The 19,483-nt window shown below is 41.6% G+C and overlaps 1 protein-coding gene across 3 annotated transcripts in view; it reads right to left on the reverse strand.

Annotated features, from left to right (window-relative positions):
- The window catches only part of LOC125461846 (rho GTPase-activating protein 21-like), a 238,652-nt gene that overhangs the window by 41,056 nt on the left and 178,113 nt on the right, over positions 1-19,483 (reverse strand). For all 3 annotated transcript variants that reach the window (XM_048551133.2, XM_048551142.2, XM_048551150.2), the window contains 4 exons: positions 14,317-14,613; positions 7,614-7,678; positions 7,168-7,304; positions 589-731 (listed from right to left, as the gene is read on the reverse strand). In XM_048551133.2, coding sequence (XP_048407090.2) covers positions 589-731; positions 7,168-7,304; positions 7,614-7,678; positions 14,317-14,613 — 642 coding nt within the window. The remainder of the gene's footprint in view (positions 1-588; positions 732-7,167; positions 7,305-7,613; positions 7,679-14,316; positions 14,614-19,483) is intronic.

A 19,483-nucleotide genomic window follows, 5' to 3' on the forward strand; every position in this document is an offset into this window, starting at 1 on the left:
CGGGAATGGGTTTGGGTGGGATGCTCTTTGAAGGGCAGCGTGGACTTTTTGGGCTGAATGACCCGTTTCCACACAGTAGAGATTCTATGATTAATGGGGAAGATCGTCATCTGGCTCATAGTCTATCTGGAAGGCAAAAGTATTAGAAGAAACTCCCCAGAACAAAAACATTATTCAGAATTTCCCTTGAGAAACTGATAGTTGCAAAGGGCTTTGTAGATTGAATTATTTCCTTGTCCCAAGGGCAATGGAAGAGATCAAAAAGACAATTATTGCAACAGCAAATTCCCGAGAATAAACTCTGTTAATCCCTCGTGGGGTAAAAAGAAAAGCCTAAAACCACAATGACATTTGTGCATTAGGCTGGAACCGGATGTACTAAGTAATTGGAGTTTCACAAGTTTCTATGCCTAAATGGGTGAAAAAAAGTTAAAACGTAGAAATTGGGGTAGCAAAAATGTTAGTGATCCCATTTTCAAGAGGACCTAAGAAATAATGCCCTTTGGAGTAAGATTTTGTTACTTCAGTGATTAAATCAAATAAAATGTTAATTGCACATCTTGTCATTCTTCTTTGGATTCATTATACCTTATTGTGAAGAGCTGGTGGACAATCGTCTAGCCTGACACCAAATGTTACACCAGGACCTGGTTTCTTTTCAAAGGTTTTCCTCATTATGCTAGGAATGCCTCTTCGCCATGTTCCCTTGTCTTTTGGTGGGCTTGTGTCATCTGAATATCAAAACATTGGTATGATTATGTAGAAAACAATGTTTGACAGTGCATCATTAACAGGAAATATCCAAAGTGACAATAGGTTACAATTACTGCTCATTTAATGAATGATTTAATTTTTTACAATTATTAAAATATTTAACAGTGATAATATTTGTCATGTTCTTGGCAGTAATAAAAATGCTTATTATACAGAATACAGCGCGAGAGAGCGATGGATAGACAAAGGAGTTGCTAATGATCAGGCTGGGAGGGTGAATAGTTGTTTGTGTGTACAGCCCCCATTAACAACCATTCACCCTCCCAGCCCGATTGTTAGCAACTCCTTTGTCTGTCCAACTGTCTTTTTTTTTTCTTCAGGCTCTATCCTATCGTTTACTCCCTACCCCATCCACCTCCCTATTTTCTGCATATCAACTGATGTTTTCCCAGCCACCACCAGTTCTGAGGAAGGGTCACTGGACCCAAAACATTAACTGCTTTCTCCTCCACAGATGCTGCCAGATCTAATGAACTTTTCCAGCAACATTGTTTTTGTTCCTGATTTACAGCATCCACAGTTCTTTTGGTTTTTATTTAAGATCACAGTTGATCTGTTTGTGTTTTGAATTCATACTCTCATCTACTTCTGATAACATTTAAATCCTTTGCCTAATAAGAATCCATCTACCTCTGCCTTAAAATTATTCAATGACACCATCAACACTGGAATTCTGCCACAGGAGACAAAGTTGTACAACACTCAAATAATAAATTCTTGTGTATCCTTTTAAACAGTTCCACAAGAGGAAACATCCTTTCCACATCTACCAGGATCTCAAACTTCAATCAAGTCACTCCTCGCTCTTTGAAACTCCAGCTGAAACAAGCCTAGCCTGTCCAACCTTTTGCCATAGGAAAACCCACTCAGTCTATGTCTCATTCAACTGTTCTGAAGATTTGTGTTGAGCTCAAAATATTAACGGTTTCTTCCTTGGGGACAGCAGCTTCATAAACAGGAGAAATGGAATGGTGTCAGGAGCTTCTAAGAAGTGAGACAGTGGCAACAGCAGCCTCATAAAAAGAGCAGTCAACCTATATGAGAATGGTAGTGGTAAAGGGAGATTAAAAACTAGTGGCACAGACCCTTTAACCTGTTTCTACCTGCCAGAGCTGAAATAGGTTACACAGATAAACAAGTAGATGATTGACAGATATTTCTTCTTTGTCTCTTTTGTTTGGACAATAGTTTAAATAAGGAGCTGTTATTACAGCTGAAGAGTACAATTAAAGAATTCACTTTGAAGATATTTAATATCTAAATTAAATAATTTTATAGGATAGAGCTGGTTGGCAAGTGATGTGGTGCAGTTGTACAGTGCAATCGCTCAATCCAAAGTGATCACATCTGCAGGTGCTGGTTACTGGAGGAACGTTTGCTCTAACCGATCATTCTGACAGGTGAGAGGGGGAATAAGTATTGGGACGCTGTTTCAGAAGCAAGTTAATTACATTAAATCTGGACAATAGAGGATCTGACTGCGATGGAGGCAGGCATAGGAATCCAGAATTTAGTGACAGAGGGGCCCCAAACTGTGCCTTTCTCCAACAGGTATGCGGTTCCTGCTCCTAGTGTGGTTGAATGGATAGAATGCAAGGATGATGAGTGATCTGATCAGATCACAGTCATTCAGACACTTAAGCAGATAATCCTCAAAAATTTATTCTAGTCAAAAAGTTGAGTACTCAATGAGAAGGATGAACCACCAGTTGTTAACAAATGCAGTCATAGACAATCATAAATCAAAAGGCTAGCACACACACAGGTAATCAGAGAACATGGAACAGTATAGCATGATACAGGCCCTTCGGCCCATAATGCTGTACTGAACTATTATCCTACTAAGATCAAACTACCCTGCATACCCTACATTTTACTATCCTCCAAGTGCCAATCCAAGAGTCACTTAGAAGTCTCTAAAGTATCTGACTCCACTAACACTGCCGGCAGCACATTCCACACACCCACCACAGTCGGGGGGAAAAAAAAACCTACCTCTGACATCTCCCCTCTCCGTTCCTCCAATCACCCTAAAATTATATCCACTCGCAACAGTCATTTCCGCCCTGGGAAAAAGTCTCTGATTATCCACTCTGTGCCACTCATCACCTTGTAGACTTCTATCAAGTCACCTCTCGTCCTTCTTCACTCCAACGAAAAAAGCCCTAGCTCCCTCAACCTTTTCTCATAAGACCTGCCCTCTAGTCCAGGCAGCATCCTGGCAAATCTACTCTGCACCCTCTCTAAAGCTTCCACATCTTTCCTATAACGAGGCGTCCAGAACTGAACACAATATTCCAAGAGTGGTCTAACCAGAGTTTTATAGAGCTGCAGCATAACCTCGCGGCTCTTAAACTCAATTCCCTTGCCAATGAAAGCCAACACACCATACACCTTCTTTACAACCCTATCAACTTGGGGACCAACTCTGAGGGACCTATGGACGTGGACCCCAAGATCCCTATGCTCCTCTGCGCTGCCAAGAATCCTGCCATTAACCCTGTATTCTGCAGTCAAACTCGACCTTCCAAACTGAATCTCTTCATACTTTTCTGGATGGAATTCCATCTGCCACTTCTTTGCCCAACTCTGCAACCTGTCACTGTCCCATTGCAACCTACAACAGCCCTCCACACTGTCCACAACTCCACCAACTTTTGTGTCATCGGCAAACTTACTAACCCACCCTTCCACTTCCTCATGCAAGTCGTCGTGTATAAAAATCACAAAGAGCAGAGCTCCCAGAACAGATCCCTGCAGAACATCACTTGTCACCGAGCTCCAGGCTGAATACTTTCCATCCACTACTACCCTGTCTTCTACTAGTTGGTAGAAGAACAATTCTGCCAGTTTTGTATCCAGACAGCCAAATTTCCCTGAATCCCAGGCTTCTTTACTTTCTGAATGAGCCTACAATGTGGAAACTTATCAAATGCTTTGCTAAAAACCATCTGCACCACATCCGCTGTTCTGCCTTCATCTGTTTTGTCACATCTTCAAATAATCCAAAAAGGCTTGTGAGACATTACCTGCCCTCTCAAAGGGTAATGTCCTCTCAAAGCCATGCTGACTCTTTCTAATCAAACTAAGCTTTTCCAAATAATCATAAACACTGTCTCTCAGAATCTTCTCCGATAATTTGCCCACCACAGAAGAGATTGACCAGTCTGTAATTCCCAGGATTATCCCTATTCCCTTTCTTGAACAAGGGAATGACATTTGCCACCCTCCAATCAGGCAGGCAAATGGAATGCTGGCACTTACAACAGTAGGGAAGTCTTACTGAAACTATACAAGGTGTTGGTGAGACCACATATGGAGAAGTGAGAGCAACTGTGGTCCCCTTAAGATATTAAGTAATTGGAGATAGTTTACAGATGTTTCATTTGGATGATCCTTGATATGGAGGGATTGTCTAATGAGTAAAAACTACTAAACAGGCTGGGACTCTGTTGAAATTTGGGACAATGAGAGGTGATGTCATTGAAAAATGTAGGATTCTTAACAGGCTTGACAGGGTAAATATGAGCAGACGTTTCCACGAATGGCACAGTCCACTGTCAGAGGGCATAGTCTCAGAATTAAGGGGCACCTATTTAAAACTGAGGAGAAGGAATTTCTTCTCTCAGAGGGTTGAGTGTCTTTGAAACTTATTGGCACCAAAAGCTGTAAGGGAAAAGTGCAATTAGGGCTGAGGTGGACAGATTCTTGATCAGTAGGGGAATCAAAGATTATGGACAAACAGGCAGGAAAGTGGATGAGAGGAGCATCAGTTCAGCCACAGTTCCAACTGAATGATGGAGTGGGCTTGAGGGGCCAAATGGCTGACTCCTGTTCCTATTTCTTGTGGTGTTATAAAAGTTAAGGCATGTAAAGAAGCTAAAAATTAGAGGTTGCAAGTGGATAATTTATAATAGGGAACAGGGAAACGGCAGGTAACTTGACATAGCGTTTTGCACCAGTTTTCAGGACAGAGTACATATAACTATCCCAAAGACGTCAGATAAACAAGGTGCTAATGGGAGGAAAGAGCATGCAATAGTCTCTGTCAAAAAGCACAATATATTTAACAAACTAATGCAACCAAAAGCAGATAGGTCTGCAGCACCTGATGGTCTACAGCCAAGGATTTTAAAGGTGGTGACTGCAGACATAGTAAAGCATCAAAATATTCCAGAAGTCCCTGGATTCCAGGAGGGTTCCAGAGAGTTGGAAGACTGAAGATGTGGCACCCATTCGAGAAGGGCGAGATAGACAGAATATAGGAAACTTTAAAGGTAGAGTCTCCATAACATGCAAGTGCAGCAAGTAATTCAGATGCTAAATGGAATTTCTGATTTTATTGCCTGAGGGTTGGAGTTTAAAATCTAGCAAAATCCACTGTAATTGTACAGGGTGTTGGTGAAACTGCAGCTACTGTATTGAGTCTTGGTCACCATATTTAAAAATAGACATACTAACATTGAAGGCATTTCAAGAAAGATTCACTGGACTGATTCCTGGATGAAGGGGATGACTTGTCAAGGATGGTTAAACGTAGTAGGTCTTCCTTCATTAAAGTTTAGAAGAATGAGGGGCGATCTAATTGAAAAATACAAGCTTCTGAGGGGGCTTGACGGAGAAGATGTTGAAAAGAGGTTTCCACCGGTGGGGGAATCCCAAACTAGGGAACATACCAAATAAAGGACACTCATTTACAGCTGTGATGTGAAGGAATTCCTCTTCTCAGAGGGTAGAGAATATCTAGAATTCTTTATCCTAAAGAGTTGCAAGATTAGATGCATAATATTTTTGAAATATCAGGGAGTTGAGGGGGCTAGGAAGAACCAGCATAGAACAGTTGAGGTCTTGGGGATATTGATATGGATCTTATTGAATTGTGGGACAGGTTTGAGATGCTGAATGGCCTTTCCTATTATTATGTTCTTCTGCTGACTCCACAGATGCTACCAGATTAATTGAGTTTCTCTACCTCTAATTTTATATGTATATAGCTTGTAAAGCTCCTCAATCACCCGTGTTTATTTCTTTCCCTAAATAAGGCAAACAAAACAAGACGTGGCCTTACCAATGCCCTATACAGCTCTGCAGAGCATCCTTACTTTTATGCTCAATTCCTCTCATACAATAGGATAACATTTAATTAGCCTTCTAAACTACTTGCTTTCTTCTACATACCAAGATTTGGCATCTCGTGCACTAGAACTCTGGGATCCCTCTGCACAGAATTCTGTAGTAGCTATCCATTTAAGTCATTCTTTTTATTTATTTTTCCTATTAAAGAGATCAACTTCAAGTTTTCCAACATTATACTGAATCTATATTTTAATTGGTCTGCAAACTCCTTAAAATACTTCCCTATCAATATTTGTGGCATCTGAAAATTTAATTATAATGCCTTCACTCCTCTCATATAAGCCATTTATAGATGGTAGATATTGATCTATATCGAAGCTCCAGCAGAGACCCTTGCATAACTCAGTTTGTCCTGTCGATTTTCTACCCATGCCAATATGTTACTCCCTACAAGCTCAGATTTTGCACAACATCTTATGTTGCAATCAAGTACATAATGTCTCCAGACTTGTCTATACCAACAGTACATGGTCATAAATCACACGACACCAGGGTATAGCCCAACAGGTTTATTTGAAAGCACAGCTTTTGGAGCCTTACTCCTCCTTCAGGTGTTAGTAAGACTCCAAAAGCTTATGCTTTCAAATAAACTTGTTGGTCTATAACCTGGTGTCATGTAATTTCTGACCTTGTCCACCTAGTCCAACACTGGCACCTCCACAGCTACATGTTATTCCTTCAAAGGCATCCAATAATTTTATTAAATATAATTTCACTTTCCCAAAATCATGCTGACTCTTCCCAATTAGGAGTTTTCTCCATGTCCAGCTATATGTTCGTTAATCATCAACTCTTAACTTTCCCATGACAGACAGTAAACTAACTGGCTGTACCCTTAGACCCCTTTGTTGCTGCACCCCAATTCAGGCTAAACGTACTCTCTCTCATTTAATCATATTGATTTGTCACCCTATATTTCGTTGCATTCTTCCTTTGTGTTGACTACACCTCCCCACCTGGTGTTACCCCCAAACCTTAAATTGTACTTAAGACATCTTTTGCTGATATTATTACTGCAATACTTCAATGGAAAAGCAAAGCATACTTAATAGGTATTAGCTAAATTGGAAAAATATGATAAAATATAAGTCAAAGTACTATATTAACAGAATACAGCAGGTTAAATGGACAGGTTAATTTCCACCAATTGAACAGAATAATTAATCTATTAAAATCTTAAACTAAATGAATGTACAGTAGGTAGCTTTTTAAAGGAAATCTGTATTTAACAGCTGTGATTACATAATAAAATATTACTTATAAGTTTTCTTTCCAGCTCTTGCTTTGGAGAATGTGGGCTCTTTGGATCAGTCTTGGATCCCAAGAAGGTCTGTCTAATACTGAGTGTCTGGCGAGGTGTTTTAGGAGATGGTTCTGTCTTGCTGCCAGAAGTACTGAAACAAAAGATATTTCAATTAGTGGTCATTTAACAAGACTTATCGCTTGTATACTCAAACACTCCTAAATTAAGATTGACAATAGATGTTTCTTCCCTTCCCTATATAGTGCTCAATGAATTTCAGATCAATGTCAACAGCTGGCACAGCTCTTATTAGTTTCCAATTGAATACGTAACACCAGAAGAGAGAATTCTGATTTTTAAGCATTCTATGGTGCACTGGCAGCTAAAAGATAAAATGAATTTTGGTATGCTCTGAAATCACAGCCCTTTGAAAACTGGCAAGTGAATCAAGACTACTTACTTCATCATGGTACTGTACTCTTTAATTTTTCTGCTAATTAAATCTCTGCTTGTAACTCCAGTGTCCTACAAATAAAAGCAAAGCAAGCGTTAACATTCGCTTCATGGATATTTGTGCAATAAAACTGCACAACAGGTTGTAATAAAAAATTACAACTGAGAAATTCTTTGAAGAGTGCATCACAAATTGAGGGCTTGTGATAATGACACGTGTATTTGCATGGTTTATTTAGAAAACCAAAATGCTGATCCTGCAATTGCACCCGACATCCACAAAATTCTACATAGTTTGGACTAATAGCTTTAAATCAAGTCTTAATTGAACCATATAAGGTTAGAGAGAGTACATAAAATCAATCATTTCTACTGAGGGAGCAATGACAGAGCAAACTTTTATGCAAGATATTTTTGACAGAAAACAGGGCAAACCATTTTACACATTGCATTCCACAGGTGGTAAATGCACAAGAGTGAGCTACTGTTTTCTCATGCGATGTGTGTATCATTGGCAATGCCAATGCTAGTGGCATTAATTCAGCTTGAACTAAGTGACCCACGAGGCATTTTAGAGTAAAAACATAGCTGCGGATCTGGAGTCACATCTGAGTAAGGATGGCAGATTTCCCTCTCCTGAAACAAAATTGTTGGATTTTTTTACAAAAATTAAATGATACCTGGCATGTTCACCATTAATGAAATGACCTTCAAATTCATTTTTTTTTAGAAAAAGTGAACTAGCCTTGTGTACTTCCCAACTTTTATGATCTTTCTGTTTTGAGTCAAAAGTCACAGGACAGCAAGTTATAATCCAAAAGAACTGCAGATGCTGAAAATCAGGAACAAAAACAGAAATTGCTGAAAAAGCTCAGCAGCCCTGGCAGCATCTGTGAAGAAAAAGTCAGAGTTAACATTCTGGGTCAGGTGACCCTTGCTCAGAACTGTTCTGAGGAAGGGTCACTGGACCGGAAACGTTAACTCTGGCATTTTCTTCACAGATGCTGCTAGGGCTGCTGAGCTTTTTCAGCAATTTCTATTTTAGTACTAGGTTATAGTCCAACAGATTTTACGTGAAATCACAATCTTTTGGAGCGCTGCTCCTTCCTAAGGTGAAGGCTTCACCTGACAAAGCAGCAGCGCTTCAAAAGCTTGTGATTTCAAACAAACCTGTTGGACGTGGTGTTCAGACTCTTCTGACTTTGTCCACCCCAGTCCAACAGCGGCAGCTCCATATCATTTCTGTTTTGACTCATTGTCTGTGTGTTGAAACCAAGCTTTCTTTCACGCTCAGAACAATACAGCACAGGAATGGGCCCTTTGGCCGACGATGTCAAGCCAAACGTGACACTAAATTTAACTAATTCCTTCTGCTTGCCCTTGGTTCACATCCATCCATTGCTTGCATGTTCATGTGCTCATCTAAGTCTTTTAAAATGCCTGTATCGTATCAGCATCCACAACCATACCCTGGTAGCGCAGTCCAGACTCCTACTACTCAAAAAAAAACCTGCTCCACACATCTTCTTTGAACTTCCCCCTCTCACCTTAAGTGCATGCCCCCTAGTTTTAGGCATTTCAACTCTGGGAAAAAGATTCTGACTGTCAACCCTATTTATGCATCTCAATTTTACTGAATTCTGTTGAGTTTCCCCTCAGCCTCCACTGCTCCAGAGAAAACAATTGAGTTTTTCAAGCCCCTCCTTATTGCTCACACCCTCAAATTGAGGCAACATTCTGGTAAACCTCTTCTGCACCCTCTCCAAAGCCTCTATATTTCTTCCTATAAATGTGGCAACCAGAACTGAACGCAATACTCTAAGCATGGTCTAACCATAGTCTCAAAGCTGTAACATGACATCCTGACTCTCATACTCAATTCTGACCACTAAGCATGCCATTTAACTTTTTACCACCCCATCTACATTTTCATTCAAGTCATTTATAATATCACAAATAGCAGACATCCTAATACAGATCCCTGCAGAACACTACTCCGTATAGACCTCCTGCTCTAAAACCACCCTTCCACCATTACTCTGCTTTCTATGAGCAAGCCAATTCTGAATCCACACAGCCAGGTCACCATAGACCCCTTGTATCTTAATCTTCTAGATGAGCTGACCATGAGGAAGCTTATTGAAAGTCTTATTAAAATCAACGTAGATAACATCCACTACTCTACCCTCACCCATCATCTTTGTTGCCTCCTCAAAAAATTCAATCAAGTTAGGAAGACATGACCCACCCTACACAAAGCCATGCTGACTATTCCCAATTAGGATAATCTCTTCCAAATGAATGTAAATCCTATCCTTAAGAATTCTCTGCAATAGCTTCCCAAACACCAACGCGAGACTCAGCAGTTTATTGTTTCCTGTTTTGTCACTATTTTGCCTCAATAGGGGCATTTAAGTGGCTATTAGATAGGCATATGGATGATAGTGTAAGGTAGGGTGGGAGATTAGATAGAACTTAGGTTTAGGGTAAAAGTTTGGCATGACATCGTTGGCCGAAGGGCCTGTACTGTTCTATGTTCTTGAACAGAGGAACAATATTAATTAGTTGCCCAGTCCCCCGAGACCTCCCCAGTGACTAATGAGTGTACAAAGATCTTCATTAAGGTGACAGCAATCTCCTCTCCTACCACTCTTAACAACACGGGGTAGATACCATCAGACCCTGGAGACTTACCCACCATAATACTTTTCAAGAGACCCAACACCACTTCTTTCTTGATCTCAAAATTCCATAGCATGTTAGCATGCTCCAGGCAAATCCCACTATCCTCCACATCCTTTCTGGGGTGAATACTGGTGAATTTAGGATCTTACCCACATCCACCCACAAGTTCCCTCCTTTATCCTACCTTCTCCCTAGTCATCCTCTTATTCTTTATGTATAAATAGAATGCCTTGGGATTGTCTTTAACTCTAGTTTCCAAGGTCATTTCATAGCCCCTTCTTGCTGTCCTAATTCCCTGCTCGAGTTCTTCCCGCTTTCTTTATATTCCTCATAGGCCCTGTCTAATTTTAACTTCCTAAACCTTACGTACGCTTCTTTTCTCTTTTTGAAAAAAATTCAAAACCTCCCTCATTATCCAAAGGTCCACTACCTGGCCATCTCTGTCCTTCCTCTTTACTGGAGCATGCCAGTCCTGGACTCTCATCAGCAGGCCTTTAAAGAGCTCCCACATATCAAATGTGGATGTAGCGAGTTGAGAGAAGATTTGTAGCTCAGGTTGAGTTTCTGGGCGTGAGTTTGCTCGCTGCGCTGCAAGGTTAGTTTTCAGACGTTTTGTCACCATTCTAGGCAACATCATCAGTGAGCCTCCGATGAAGCGCTGGTGTTATGTCCTATTTCTATTTATCTGTTTAGGTTTCCTTGGGTTGGTGATGTCATTTCCTGTTCTTTTTCTCAGAGGGTCATAGATGTGCTCCAAATCAATGTGTTTGTTGATGGCGTTCCGGTTGGAATGCCATGCTTCAAGGAATTCTCGTGCGTGTCTCTGTTTGGCTTGTCCTAGGATGGATATGTTGTCCCAATCAAAGTGGTGTCCTTCCTCATCTGTACGTAAGGATACGAGTGATAGTGGATCATGTCTTTTTGTGGCTAGTTGATGTTCATGTATCCTGGTGGCTAGCTTTCTGCCTGTTTGTCCAATGTAGTGTTTGTCACAGTTCTTGCAAGGTATTTTATAGATGACGTTCGTTTTGCTTGTTGTCTGTATAGGGTCTTTTAAGTTCATTAGCTGCTGTTTTAGTGTGTTGGTGGGTTTGTGGGCTACCCTGATGCCAAGAGGTCCGAGTAAACGTAGGCAGAAAGCTAGCCACCAGGATACATGAACATCAACTAGCCACAAAACAACATGACCCACTATCACTAGTATCCTTACATACAAATGAGGAAGGACACCACTTTGATTGGGACAACATATCCATCCTAGGACAAGCCAAACAGAGACACACGAAAGTTCCTAGAAGCATAGCATTCCAACCGGAACTCCATCAACAAACACATTTTCTCCAAATCAATCTACCATCCTCTGAGAAAAAGAACAGGAAATGACATCACCAACCCAAGGAAACCCAAACAGATAAACGGAAAGCGAGGCACAACACCAGCGCTTCATCGGAGGCTCACTGATGATGTTACCTAGAATGGTGACGAAACGTCTGAAAACTAACCTTCCAGCTCAGCGAGCAAACTCACGCCCAGAATGTGGACTTGCCGGATTACAGTTCTTCCCTGTAACACTTCCTAGCTCCTGCCTAATACTGTCCTAATTTCCCCACCCCAGTTTAGTATCTTGCCACAAGGTCCTGACTTATCCTTATTCACAGCTATCTTAAATTTTAAGGGGTTGTGATCACTGTTTCCAAAATGCTCTCGTACTGAAAAGGTCAGTCACCTGGCCAGGCTCGTTAGCCAGTCCAAGATCTAGTATGACCCTACCTCTAGTTCGATTATTCACGAACTGTTTCAAGAGACCCTCTTTGATGCATTTAAATTCTGCCCTGTCCAAGCCTTTTGCTTTAGAAGTAATCCTAGTCAATATTGGGGAAGTTAAAAGTCACCCCCATGACAACTGTTTTTTTTTATTGCACCTTTCTATAATCTGCTCCATATTTGTTCCTCAATGTCTTGGTTGTTGTTGGGGTCCTACAACACAATGCTATCGGAGTTACTGCACCCATCTGGTTTTTGAGCTCTACCCACACTGCCTCAGTGGATGAGCCCTCCAGTATGCCCTCTGAATGCAGATGCATTTCCTGATTAGTAATGCAACTCCTCCACCTCTTTTACCATCTTCTCTATCTCATCTAAAACAAAACCCTGGAATATTGAGCAGCCAATCCTATGTCTCTCTCAACCAAGTCTCTGTGTCTCATAGTCCCATGTACTGATCCAGGCTCCAAGCTCATCTGCTTTATCTATAATACTCCTTGCAGTGAAATAGACACACTTCAGCCCATTAGTACCATTGTGTTCATTTACTTGTGTCTGTCTGTCCTTCCTTCCTTTCCGATTTACTGATCCTAACATGTACCTTCCCTTAATCCATCCACTTGCTGACCACTTGCTCTGGTTCCCAGCACCCTGCCACTCCGGTTTAAATCCTCCCAAGTAGCACTACTGATCCTCCCTGTGAGGTTATTGATTCCCCTCCAGTTTAGGTGCAACCCATCCCTTTTGTACAGATCACCCCTGCGAGGTCCCTATAATCCAAGAACCCAAAATCCTGTCCCCTGCACCAGCTCCTTAACCATACATTCAGCTCTCCTATCTTTCTATTCCTTGCCTCACTAGCACGTGGCACTTGTAGTAACCCAGAGATTACTATCCTCCTGGTCCTGATTTTCAGCCTCTTTCCAAACCTCCCTGTACTCATTCTGGAGGACTTCATCACTCTTCCCACCTACGTTGCTGGTACCAACGTGCTCAATGATCTCTGACTGTCCACCCTTCCCCTTATGAATTTCATGCAACCGCACAAAGATATCCTTGACCATGGCACCGGTGTTGGGCGGGGGGGGGGGGGGGGCGGCGGCGGCAACACACCATCCTAGAGTCTCAAGCGCTGCCACAGAAACACTTGTCTGTTCCCTTAACTAGCATGTCTCCTACCACTAACGTTTGCTTGGACCTTGCCCGATCCTCTCTATTATCATTCTCTCTGATTAAATATTGAATTAACATAATAATGCACTCCTCCTCCCAACTACTCCTTCTATTTACTTCTCTATCCTGAAATGCAATTGGTTGGTAAGGTACGGCTTTGCCTGACCCACATGTCAAAGTCTCAGATGCCCTGTTGTCCTTCTGACGCTGTTATTACCTTGTACTTCTGTAACTAAGAACAAAAACATTTTCAGCACAAGGACACATGGTAAAGTGTAAGTAGGCACATATGAAATTCAGATACAATGATTCAATGACCCGTTCCTGCAAACTCTAATCTTTTTCATCTACTGTTTGTGCAATCTCATGCTCAACTAATCAATAGCCAAACCTTGGGAGTGGAAATTGACTTGTGGTTGTGAATTTAAGATAAAAAATATTACCAACTAAGCCAGGGTGATGTTGAACATGACACCTGAAATGACTCAATTATATAACGTTGACTCAAAAACAACTGAAACAAAATAATAACTCTACAAGTAAACAGTATACTGTAAACTAGCAAGATTCAAAATTATAATGAATTATAAAGCACAAACTTCTTTTGCACCAGTTTTCAGGTGAAAATTGCATCCTGTAGGATTTAGTGTCTTTTAGGGAATTTTGCATGCCAGTTAAAACAACGCTGTATATTTAGTTCCTAATTTTACATACAAACTTAAATAAATTGTGAGAAAGCAAAGTCTGGGGCTGGGTGAACATAGCAGGCCAACCAGCATCTTAGGAGCACCAAAGCTGACCTTTTTCTGAAGAAGGGTCTAGGCCCGAAACGTCAGCTTTTGTGCTTCTATGCTGCTGCTTGGCCTGCTGTGTTCATCCAGCTCTACACCTTGTTATCTCGGATTCTTCAGCATCTGCAGTTCCTATTATCTCTTAAATAAATTGTGGCTGCTTCTGATGTAAAGTACAAATACAAGTTGAAACCATTAGCACAGAATCATACATTTATTCGCAAAGAATCAGATATGTGGCAAAAGAATGTCGCTCATTTTCTTTTATTCAATTGCCTCTTCATGCTTCACACTTACTTCATCATCCAGATTACTATTTTCCTGTATGGACTTAATCCATGCCAACATATTTTCCCGATCTTCAGCCTGAAAGAGGTATTCACACTCAGAAGTAGTTAATCGAAATACATGCTTGCGCTTGGTATCACTATATGAAATATCTATCAAGCAGGCTTTGATGCTGATTGGTTGCTCTTCTTCACTTGGGCAAGATGCATGAATGGCCTTGTCCTTTTTATCTTTGTACAGAAATAGGGAGTCTCCTCGAAGAACCACGTACATTTGCTTCCATGGCCGAATGCTACCGCCAACACGCTGTAATATTGAAAATAAAGAAGCAATGAAAATTGATCACTTTACGCTCGTATTTGTAAGACATTATTTTAATACTTTACATTTCTTCAGGAAAAGTAAATGAAAAATTCTGTGGGTTTGTTTAAGTCTGACTTTCTTAGAAAAACCCTAGCAAATCTAAGACCATAAGATGTAGAAATAGGCCTTTCAGTCCATCTGGTCTGCACCACCAGTGAGATCATGGCTGATCTGATAATTCTCAACTTCACTTTCCTGACTTTTACCCACCACACTGGATATCCTTACCAATCAATAAATATACTTAACAGTCCATCTTCTATAGCCCTCATCTCCTTCCTTAATGGGTGACCTCTTACTCGGGGATTAGGCTCTCCGGTCCTACATTCACCTAAAAAAGGGAACTATTGCCCACATCTACACTGTCAAGCCCTCTAAGATTTTTTTATATTTCAGTAAGGTTTCCTCGCACTTTTCTCAACTGAAGTGAGTACATGCCCAACCTGCTAAACCTCCTCTTCATAAGAAAATCCTTCCATGCGTAGATGGAATAGTGTAGGCTGGATGGGCTTGAGATCGGTATGACAGGTTGGCACAACATCGAGGGCCGAAGGGCCTGTACTGTGCTGTAATGTTCTATGTTCTATATGCCTGGAATCAACTTAGTGAAACTTCTCTAGACGGTCTCCAATGTCAGTATATCTTTCCTTTTATAAGGAAAAAGAACAGTTCACAGCTTTCTAGATCGGGCCTGACTACTGCCTTGTACGGTTTTAGCAATTTTTATACTCCATTCCATCTGAAATAAAAGCCAAAGTTCAGTTTGCCTTTTCAATTACCAACTGAATCTGGATGCTAATATTTTGAGATTCATGCATCAACATTCTTAACTCTTCCATTCTTCCTATCAAAATACCTAATCTTTTATATCTGTACATTATATTCCATCTAACAAGTTTCCGCCCACTCACTTAACCAGAGTATATCTGTGCGGACTCTATCATCCGCACCACATGTGTTCCCATTGACTTTTATCTCATTCACAAACATGGGAATAGTACAGTCAACTCCAGTGTGGCCCCACAACTGATCCCTGTGGTATTCCATCAAGAATCTTCTTCCAAAAAGAAAACCAGAAACAACACAAATATACACGAACAGTTTACACGGGAAGAATTTTACAACTTCTTGTCTATGTGATGGTGGTTTTGGCCCTCTGTTTGTTCATAATTCTACAAAGACAGACAAGACATAGGCTAGCCTGCACTGTGCCCTCCACCCTCCACCCCACTCTGAATGAGGCCCCCAAGGCCTTTTTCTGCCCAGCTTCAATTCTGAATGTGGAGGCAGGAGTTCAGTGCAGGAAGGAAAGCAGCCCAGAATGTTACCCTACTCAAGTCTTAAATGGGAAGAACATGAGGGACATTCCTTAAGGGTCCCTTTCCTCATAGGTTTTCCCACATACCGAACCGCCATTGTGTCTCCCCTAAAACTAGCATTCCTTGGGCCTTTCTCCTCATTCTCATTTCAGAGTGTTCCATGTTCCTTCCTCCATCCCTGAGCCTCACCACCTCTTCCTACTGTAAGATTTTCTCACTCTCAAATGGTCACAAACTCAGGGGATTAAAATCTTGGGACTGGTTCTAGTCCTAGTATTGGATATTTCTGTGATTACAGTGCTGTTAGCCAATCAAATTGGCCACTATTTCTCCGAAACAGATCTTGTATCTCAGTTTAGGATGGAAGTCTCAGATCTAATCAACTGTAATGGTTGTAGAGTTACATTCTTAACTGACTCTTCAGCTGGCAGCACAGAAAAGAGCACCATCCAAAAAAAATCCTAATCTCCGTGTTCCAAATTCAATGTCGTGGCCACCTACTAATGAACCAATTGTGCCCAGTTTGTCCTTTAACTATTCCCACTATGCAAGTCAGTCTTGACCGATTACAGAGTTTTATTCCAACAAACAGCAAGATTGACAAGTCGCCAGGCCCGGACCAGATTTGTCCTCGGCTGCTTTGGGAAACGAGAAATGCAATTGCTTCGCCACTTGCGAAGATCTTTGCATCCTCGCTCTCCATTGGAGTCATATCTGAGGACTGGAGTGAGGCAAATGTAATTCCTCTCTTCAAGAAAGGAAAGAGGGAAATCCCCGGCAATTACAGACCAGTAAGTCTCACATCTGTCGTCTGCAAGGTGTTAGAAAGGATTCTGAGGGATAGGATTTATGGCCATCTGGAACAGCATGGCTTGATTAAATGCAGTCAACACGGCTTTGAGGGGGAGCAGGTCATGCCTCACAAACCATCGAGTTCTTTGAGGATGTGACTAGAAAAGTTGATTAGGGTGAAGCTGTGGATGTGGTGTATATGGACTTCAGCAAGGCATTTGATAAGGTTCCCCATGGTAGGCTCATTCAGAAGGTCAGGAGGAATGGGATACAGGGGAACTTAGCTGTCTGGGTACAGAATTGGCTGGCCAACAGAAGACAGCGAGTAGCAGTAGAAGGAAAATATTCTGCCTGGAAGTCAGTGGTGAGTGGTGTTCCACAGGGCTCTGTCCTTGGGCCTCTACTGTTTGTAATTTTTATTAATGACTTGGATGAGGGGATTGAAGGATGGGTCAGCAAGTTTGCAGACGACATGAAGGTTGGAGGTGTCGTTGACAGTACAGAGGGCTGTTGTAGGCTGCAGCGGGACATTGACAGGATGCAGAGATGGGCTGAGAGGTGGCAGATGGAGTTCAACCTGGATAAATGCGAGGTGATGCATTTTGGAAGGTCAAATTTGAAAGCTGAGTACAGGATTAAGGATAGGATTCTTGGCAGTGTAGAGGAACAGAGGGATCTTGGTGTGCAGATACATAGATCCCTTAAAATGGTCACCCAAGTGGTCAGGGTTGTTAAGAAAGCATATGGTGTTTTGGCTTTCATTAGCAGGGGGATTGAGTTTAAGAGTCGTGAGATCTTGTTGCAGCTCTATAAAACTTTGGTTAGACCGCACTTGGAATACTGCGTCCAGTTCTGGTCGCCCTATTATAGGAAAGATGTGGATGCTTTGGAGAGGGCTCAGAGGAGGTTTACCAGGATGCTGCCTGAACTGGAGGGCTTATCTTATTAAGAGAGGTTGACTGCGCTCGGACTTTTCTCATTGGAGAAGAGGAGGAGGAGAGGGAACCTAATTGAGGTATACAAGATAATGAGAGGCATAGATAGAGTTGATAGCCAGAGACTATTTCCCAGGGCAGAAATGACTAACACGAGGGGTCATAGTTTTAAGCTGGTTGGAGAAAAGTATACAGCGGATGTCAGAGGCGGGTTCTTTACACAGAGTTGTGAGAGCATGGAATGCGTTGCCAGCAGTTGTGGAAGCACGGTCATTGGGGACATTTAAGAGACTGCTGGATATGCATATGGTCACAGAAATTTGAGGGTGCATACATGAGGATCAATGGTCGGCACAACATCGTGGGCTGAAGGGCCTATTCTGTGCTGTACTGTTCTATGTTCTAATCATTTGTATTTGTCTTCTGAAATTTCAGAATTACTACTCAATCACAGGAACCCAATCACAAGATTTGTAGGAAAAAGGACAATCGCACTATTTGTGAATAAAATCTAAAATACAAATACATTTTCCTTCTATTTCACATGCATTAGACACACATTGCAACTTTTTAGGAACTGCATGTGTTTAGATTATAATGAAATATTAGTCAAACTTTAAACTAAAATGTATATTGTCTAACAAAATTTAGAAAGGGATATCTATTCACAGGATTGCCAATTGCCAGTGTGAAACTACATCTGGACAATTCCACATGTAACAAACTTAGCAGGCACCATCATGCATAAAAGTTGCATGTTTTGACAAACTTTCACTTTGATTGAATACAAGAACAAAGGGAGGAGGAGGAGTAGGCCATATACCCCCTAGTTGTTCTGCGAATCATGATGATTATGGCTGACCAGCAACTCATCTCCATATGCCTTTGGCTCTTTTCCCTTAAATATTTGGTTAACAAAGAAGTCTATCAAGCTCAAGTTTAAAAATTAATAATTGATTTATATCAACAATTATTTTGTAGGAGTCTCCCAAACTGCTACCATCATTTGCATCAAGGATAATTTGATAATTTTACTTCTGAAAGAGCTAGTTCTAAGACACAGAATAAAATAAAGTATTAAACTTGCTCAGTATATACAATTTCTCTCTTGGCTTGAGGTGGGGGTGGGGGTGGGGGTGGGGGCGGGGGCGGAGTAGGAGAGAGGAAGAACAGGTTAGGCAGGCAGGGATGAGCTGGGCTGGTTTTAGAATGCAGTGGGGGGAGGGGAGATTCCACGGCATCCCAAAACCAGCCCAGCTCGTCCCCGCCTGCCTGTTCTTCCTCTCTCCTATCTCCCCCCACTCCCACCCCCCACCACCTCAAGCCGCACCTCCATTTCCTATCTACTAAACTCATCCCACCCCCTTGACCTGTCCATCCTACCCGGACTGACCTATCCCCTCCCTACCTCCCCACCCATACTCTCCTCTATCAATCTTCAGTCTGACTCCCCCTCTCTCCCTATTTATTTCAGAATCCTCTCCCGATCCCCCAATTCTGATAAAGGGTCTAGGCCCGAAACATCAGCTTTTGTGCTCCTAAGATGCTGCTTGGCCTGCTGTGTTCATCCAGCTCCACACTTTATTATCTCTGTCCACTTGCAGTCCAATCTCCAGATTTCAGAGTAGCTAGTAGACCTTTGATAATTATCATATCATGAAAAGGAATATAAAATGATGTATAGGCCTGGACAATAGGCCAGACTAAAGAGCTTCCTCCTGCACTGAAATATTTCTATTTTTCTACATTTGAGCTATGTCTTAACCA

This window comes from Stegostoma tigrinum, chromosome 2 (genome assembly GCF_030684315.1).
Source record: "Stegostoma tigrinum isolate sSteTig4 chromosome 2, sSteTig4.hap1, whole genome shotgun sequence".
NCBI classification, from domain to species: domain Eukaryota; kingdom Metazoa; phylum Chordata; class Chondrichthyes; order Orectolobiformes; family Stegostomatidae; genus Stegostoma; species Stegostoma tigrinum.